The sequence below is a fragment of the Mytilus californianus genome, unplaced genomic scaffold (genome assembly GCF_021869535.1).
Source record: "Mytilus californianus isolate M0D057914Y unplaced genomic scaffold, xbMytCali1.0.p SCAF_4, whole genome shotgun sequence".
Classification (NCBI taxonomy): Eukaryota; Metazoa; Mollusca; class Bivalvia; order Mytilida; family Mytilidae; genus Mytilus; species Mytilus californianus.
The window spans coordinates 56,789,661-56,797,387 of NW_026262690.1; the positions used below are offsets into that span (position 1 = coordinate 56,789,661).

Genomic DNA, 7,727 nt, shown 5'->3' on the forward strand with positions numbered 1-7,727 from the left:
AAATGCATACACGACGAATAAGATGCAACAAAATAATGCAATATATAGAGAATATCATATGGCTTTTTCAATATCACATCCGTATCAACCCGAGACACCAATATAATCCCAAGAGCTCTGCTCGAGGGATTATATTGGTTGAGGGTTGATACGGTGTGTGATATTGAAAAAGCCATATCATATACACTTTATTATATACATATACTTCCCCTAGATGTTTTTATGTGACATGACGTCATACTGATAAGGAGGTTTGAAATGACGTCATAGAGATTATAGGTTTGACATGACGTCATACAGATAAGGGGTTTGATAAAGCCTTGGCAACAGTAACTGCAATCGATGACATGACTTCATACAGATTAAAGGTGTGATAAAGCCTTTGCAATCGTGCTGATATCGATATAATCACGGGTGGCTGATACAGCACGCTTGCCAATGATTGTATTACACATACAATTTATCTGTATTTACTACTAAGTATATAATAAATTTGGTTAGAACAAAAAAAGAGTAGATGAAGATCAATTGAACAGAAACCCGACAGCAGCATAACAAAGTCATTTGGCCAGTAGTTATCTTGTATTTCTATGTCGTTCGGTTTGCTGTCTTATCTACGTGTATCCCACATCTAAATTACACCTCCTCAGAACTTGTAAATGAATTCGACAGTGTTAGACGAATTGTTGTAAACATGCAAACACCAAATTTCGCAATTGTTTTCCTTTTTCCTTAACTTAATCTCATTAAATTTGAGGTTTATCGTCGAGACTCCTTTTGTGTAATTTCCTCTAACATAAGATTTATCAATCCTGAATTTACCCGGTAATTATATTATTATTTATGAAAAAATAATAGTGTTTAAGGATTTATTTCCGTTAAATGTATATGCACCAATTGTCTATGCGTCATTTAAGCTGTAGATTTCAACATTAATTTTGTTCGTAATGAGATTCTACTTTGATATAGAGAACACAAAAAGTAAACGTATCATTTGGAATATTTATAAAATTTCATAATTATTTATAATATCCAGACATTATTACTGTAAATTGTTTACTGGATAACCGATTGTGAACTGTTAGATTTACATAGTCATGTGGCCGGATGTTGCTACAAGATTATTTGCGGAAATACAGCCTCAGTATTATAACTAGATTTTCTATGATAATACATCGAGATAGTGATACGAATATTTCTTAGAAAGAATTGATAAACTACAATATAATCCTGCCGTAATGGCAGAGGAAAGCGAACCTCAGCCGAAAAAGATTAAAGTGACTGCAGTCGGCGATAGCGGGGTTGGCAAAACTTGCTTGTTGATGACCTATGCTACAAATGCGTTTCCGGAGGGAGATGTTCCTGAACTGTATGAACATATGACTATAAGAGGTTAGTTATTTAATTGGTTTTATTATTTGAGAAAAATGACCCTTTATTTTTAACTTTAATGTCATGGGAATGGAAATGTATAAAATTATCTACTCGGTCCAACATTATCTTTTCTATTTTTTTTTTCTGTCATGAGAACAATCAGTGACATACTTAAACACTTAGTAATGGTAGAGTTTCATATACAAGATGTCAAAAAGTGAAGTATCTACATACTTTAAACTCTATTGTTAACATAAATAAATAAGTTCTCAATTATGAAATGTATTTTCGTAAGGTCAACATAAAGGGACGACCATTTGATTTTCTGGAAGGGGATATTTTTTTATAGAGACGGTATATTAGTTTTTACCTGTTGCTTTTAATTGTTTTCGATTTTGTACACAATTATTTCCTGCATTTTGTGGGGTAGAAAATTCATTTTCATTCTACTCTTGGCAATTTTATTTATTTCCAGTTCTTCAAAATTAAAATGGTCTTCCCCTGAGTTATACTGTAGCAGTTTGTCCTATATTAATGGTTTTACCCGTGTTTCAATACCGAAACAGACAATATGAATCAGATCAAACTGGAGTCCATATTAATCTGTAAATGTCTTTCATAAAATTTCTTTTTAATGAAATGACTTCCCGAATTTCATGTGATATTGAACTATTATCTCGCTATATACCTAAACACCCGTTGAAAAGATTTTAAAAAAATATGAATATGGAAGGCCGATGTACGTGTTGTTACCTTCTAATAGCTTCATGATCGTCACTGATATTTAAGTAAAATGAAATTATATGAAGTATAAAGATAAAATGTTTAAAATTTGACTTAATTTTAACCAATTGAAATGTTACGAGCAGTTATTTATGAAATTAGTGGACGCTTATTGGCTGTCATTATCATGGTGATTAAGCATGTCCACGCTCAACTTGCCCACTTCTTAAGCCACTTGGCTAATTAAAACCATACGAGATCTTGATTATTCTGAGGGTATTATCTGACGTTAAACTTCTTGACGATTAATCTGACAGAACGACCGGTCTTATTTGAAATAGAACGTAGATGTAAAATAGGCAAAAGGGTAGTTTTATGGCTTGTTTATTTTTAATATATCTAATTTTTGTTGCGCTGATGGAATTTTTTTCTAATTGACTTTCTCTTGACTTATTTATGGACCTATGGAATTTCATGAAAGTATCAGTTTTCACCTCCGTCGCAGTCTTCTTTACAGACATTGTGCCGATATTTTACCAAAATTGGGGAAAGAAATATATAACTTACTGTGGTTGGTTGATGACAACAGTAGATTAACATATAATCAGCAGTCTTTGTGCTTTTTTTTTTTAACAATAACAGATAAAGTCAAAGTTGACATATATTCATCAGCCGAATTTGCTTCGGACGCAAAAATTTTTTATAAAGAGCTATTTTCGTTTACCAGTATTATAAATTATACCGCTTTTTTATTGTAGTTATCTTTAATACTAGTATTCAATATAATTCCAATACTGATTAACATCTTCATCTATGCATTCTCTTTTTCGGGCCGATAATTAAGTGAATTTATTCTTATTTGGCCGGTCAGTCGGATGGCAGGCGCTGTGACCAGGATTAGGGAAATGCTTACCAACTTAATCGGTCATTTTCATCCGTCAAAACGACAGCTCAGATGTTTGTATACGTTTCTACGATGTATATCTGCTCACTTGCATAAAACAGATTTTATTTGACTCTTACTGATACAGGTATGCAAACCTATCTGGATAGGGAAAACATTATGTTGGATCAGGACATCAGTATAGTTTCCTATTTGAAAGAGAATGTGTTGCAGCTGGACGTCTTACGACGTCTGGTTCATCTATAATGAGCTTTCACCATACGGACTACATGTTAAGCTGAGTACAGCTGGTTTTTCTTTCTGAATGTTTTTTTTAAGGGTTTCCTGCGTTCCTGCATAAGGATCATTTTTGTAATGAAATTAAATTAAAGTTAAAAATTTATTAGCATTTTATCGGAGGGAGTAGGGTGTTCATTTCTTCTGCACTTTGTTCCAAAAACTCTTTTTTCTGCTTAATATTTGTTTTTAACTGATTTAATGGATGACCACTTTCTAAATGAACCAGAGGAGGGGTAGTGGATGTCCATTTCTTCTGCATTCGGTTCCAAAACATTTTTCTGCTAAATATTTGTGTTAACTGATTTAATGGGTGATTATGTTCTAGACTAATCAGGTGTATGCTCTGTTGGGAACATCTGCTTATTTTTTCTTTATGAAGTTTCAAAGGGGTTTCTATATTTTACCTTTCCATCTATCATAGAACCATATTCTCTTTAAAACCCGAATGAAAACCAATTCCATATTTTCCATAAACACCAGGGGGTCCATACAGGCTCATTTGAGTGCTGGTGTCAAAATTGTACTCCGTGTACACCATCTTACAGTGTTCATATACTAGTATCACAACTCGTTCGACATGCCCGTGTCTGTAGTGACGTTTTGGATTTCAATGAACGTAATCTATGTATTGCTGGTAAATTATTGATTCAAGGTTTTCTTTACCACAAATTACTTAAAACTTTTCTTAAATTCTTCCATACATACAAAGATTTGGTTCGGAAGTTTTGCTGCACCTGTAGAAGACTTATTTCAAACGGGATAGCACATCCTAATTATTACAGTGATGTTATTTATCGAGCCCGTAAATTTAGATACGATCCGGGTAAACTTATCGATCCTTCGTATAAGCTTATTCTAAAAGGTTACTAATTCAACACTGTAATTAGATCTTTTAATATTCTTTTATCGATATAAATATTGTTTTTAGTATCAGTAAATTAAAACCAAACTAAATATTAGTTGTTTTACAAATATGTACTTTATTTACGATTCTAGAATCTGTCGATAACTATATTTTGCCATTGCACAAGGTCGTAAACTTCTCTGACTGTTAAAGTTGTCTTTACACTTAATCAATTGAACATTGCATGTGCATTGATTGATATTTTAGTCTTAGACACATGCTTTTCTATTAGTTGTTATTGGCTTTTAACTTGCTCTCAGTAACTGCGAGTACTCTCAGATCTGTACTTTGTTTCTTTTGTGTTTTTGTTAGGATTTGTATGTTCTTTGTATCGATCTAATGAGTGTTTGTTCTTTTGTCGTACTGTTACACCACTGTTTAAGGTTAGGGGTGGATTTGGCGCCAGCAAAAATGAACATGTTTAACCCAGCCACATTACGCATGTGCCTGTCCCATTAGACCGTTGGTTTTCCTATTTGAATTGTTTTACACTAGTCATTTTGGGGCCCTTTATAGCTTGCTGTTCGGTGTGAGCCAAGACTCCGTATTGAAGGCCGTATTTTGACCTATAATTGTTAACTTTTTATACATTGTGACTTGGATAGAGAGTTGTCTCATTGGCACTCATACCACATCTTATTATTTATGTTGTCGTTGTTTTCTGTATATCATATTTGTTTTTCTTGTATTGCTTTGTACTTAAATCAGGCCGATGGTTTTCTCGTTTGAATTGTTTTACATTTGTCATTTCGGGGCCTTTTATAGCATATTATGCGGTATGAGTTTTGTTCATTGTTGAAGGCCGTATGGTGAACTAAAGTTGTTAACTTCTAGGTCATTTGGTCACTGGTAGAGGGTTGTCTCATTGGCAATCATACCACATCTTATTATTTTTATATCCGATATCTCGATCGGAAACGAGAGTCATTAAAATGGTGTATGATAAGTTATTGATCAGATGTGATATATATCTATGTTTTTCAGCTGGAAACAGTAACTCTTTTGAAGTGCCAGTGGTTGTTGATGTAGATGAAGAGCAATATAAACTTGGTCTTACGGATACAGTTGGTCTGGTAGGTTAAGTATATACACTCTTTGAATCAATGTTTAAATAAACAAATATATATTGATATAAAATACATTTGAGTGGTAGTTTAATTACTTTTGAATGATTTTATACCTCCATGATCTAGAAAACTGGTACTGTTTACTGAAAATCAAGTACTTTGGATTGTCTGGTTATTCATAACATTTTATTAGACCAGTCTCCGAGTGATACTTGGTCAATGCCTATTATATCTGATCATTTGCCAACGGTTCTTTTCACAAAATACTCTTAACAAATAACGAGCCTTGCTAATCATGAAAACAGTTTTACTTCGATCAATTCTAATCGACAGATTTTTGTTTTAAAACATAATTTATTGAATATACAGCAACATCAATGTATTGCTGCCGGTATATCAGTGTTGTAAGGCCACAGCCGAAAATAAAAGTATGTATATATAAGGCGAGAATTACTTCTGTTATACTTGTGTTGTAAGGCCACGGCCGAAAATAAAACAATGTTTATACAATAAGATGAGTATAACTATAGAAAGACCATCAAAGGATGAGAAAGGGAAGATCTAAACATCTACAAGTCACCATACGTCCTCAGAAACGGACCCATACCATTTGATTAGCAATAAGATCCAAAGTAATACAAATCTAAAAATTCAGAAGAGGTGGGGTGGTATACTAGAAAAACTATAATTTATGATGGCGTGATACTAAACACCTAACGGGAGGGATTGTGTATTATTTTTATATGATGAAAACATAATCTTTCGATATCTTTCGATCAGTTTAACTGCTAGTAGTCCTTTGTTAAATCATATTGATCATTGTCATATTGCTTAGTTTTTTCTGTTAACTATTCTAACATCGGACTTGGACTTATTTCAAACTGAGTTTTACTGTGCGTATTGTGTGTTTGTTTATTCCACATTGGCTAGAGGTAATGGGGAAGGGTTGAGATCCCACAAAACATGTTTCACTCCGCCGCATGTTTGCGCCTGTCCCAGGTCAGGAACCTATTGTGTGTGTGTTTTTTAAAAATTTTGGTTCATTTATATGTTTCGGAGTTCAGTGTGGCGTCCATTTCGCTGAATTAGTATACATTATTGTTTACTTACTGTTGGTGTTTATCCGTAGTACAGAGGCTTTTGATGTCTTCATTTTTATTCGTATTAAGTTTAATGTTCTTGACTGAGGCTGTTTGTTGTCTATCTACCTGGTAATCGGTAGTCCCCACCCCATCTACTGTCAACATTGATGGAGTTACTAGTAACTCTTTTTATTTATTTTTTTCTGTGCATTACTACTTATATATTGTACTTAAATATTCTTAATATAGAATACAGATAATTAATCTGGCTTAGCTGTAAGAAGCTTATATTGTATAATTCTATTTTAGGACGAGTACAGACGGATGAGAGAGTTATTTACTGTAGGGACTAATGTATTCATGGTGTGCTTTAGTGTGACGGACCCATTAAGTCTAGAAAATGTCAAGAAAAACTGGCTCACTGAAATACGAATTTTATCTCCTAAAGCCTCATTCATTCTTGTTGGAACTAAAACAGATTTACGGGAGGACCAATCGATAATAGATGAGCTTCAGTCAAGAAATGAAAAGGCTATTTCGATTCAGGACGGTATTAAAACTGCAAAGGCTGTTGGTGCAAAGACATACGTTGAGTGTTCGGCTGTTAATAGTATTGGTTTAAAGGAAGTTTTTGAGACTGTGGTGAAAGTAGCAACGGATAAATTAAACCCCAAAACTACAAATGGTAGCAAGAAACCAAGTAGTCCGTGTGTCATATCATAGGTTATCAAAAGTTCACTATTAGCAATGGGCTTCTTTATGTATATATTGTAGATGTTCATCATAGTATGAGGTTGGGAAATGTGCAATTGAGAAAGTGTAGTTATAAAAAGATTGTGTGCATAATGTAAATAGCAATTATATGTGTGTTGCATATTAGGATAAATAGTGATAGTGCGGTTCCTTTAAGATTTCAGCAACTCCACAAAAAGTCATAAAGCTTGCATGCAAGATCATACTTTTGCCGAATACTACTAATTAAATCTTATTTAAAATTAAATGTAATTCTTTTTTCTATGTTAGATCTGCATGTTTTCATTAGTAGAATGGTATATAGGACGTAGTTTTATTTACAAATATAGATACTTAGTACGGAAACTCATCTGTCAAGAAGCCACGAAGCACGATCGGAGATAAAAAGGCTTGTAGATTTAAGACATTTTCATGACGGGTAAATCCCTTGGCAAAAACCTTGCTTGAATTGAAACTTCTACATAGACATCAACCATAAACACCGGTTATAACTGTATGATTAATTGATTGTTGTTTGCTTAATTAGCGTCGGGGCAAATATTTCATGCATATCCAGGACGAGAACAAGTAACAATAAATTCAATAGGTATTCGGCAAACTTGGTCTACCGGGATAAAAGCGGGAATTGTTTTACTGTCAAT

At 33.5% G+C, this 7,727-nt stretch overlaps 1 protein-coding gene across 1 annotated transcript; it reads left to right on the forward strand.

Moving 5' to 3' along the window:
• Positions 1-912: 912 nt before the first annotated feature.
• Positions 913-7,333, forward strand: LOC127698502 (cdc42 homolog). The gene is made up of 3 exons (XM_052202011.1): positions 913-1,392; positions 5,169-5,257; positions 6,643-7,333. Exons 1-3 carry the CDS (start codon positions 1,239-1,241, stop codon positions 7,054-7,056), a joined length of 657 nt encoding a protein of 218 aa, XP_052057971.1. The 5' UTR covers positions 913-1,238; the 3' UTR covers positions 7,057-7,333.
• Positions 7,334-7,727: the final 394 nt, after the last annotated feature.

Coding starts and splice junctions, on each gene's coding strand:
- LOC127698502 (XM_052202011.1), top strand. CDS start 1,239: ATGGCAGAGGAAAGCGAACCTCAGCCGAAAAAGATTAAAGTGACTGCA. Junction 1,393..5,168: donor TGAACATATGACTATAAGAG/GTTAGTTATTTA, acceptor TATGTTTTTCAG/CTGGAAACAGTAACTCTTTT. Junction 5,258..6,642: donor TTACGGATACAGTTGGTCTG/GTAGGTTAAGTA, acceptor ATTCTATTTTAG/GACGAGTACAGACGGATGAG.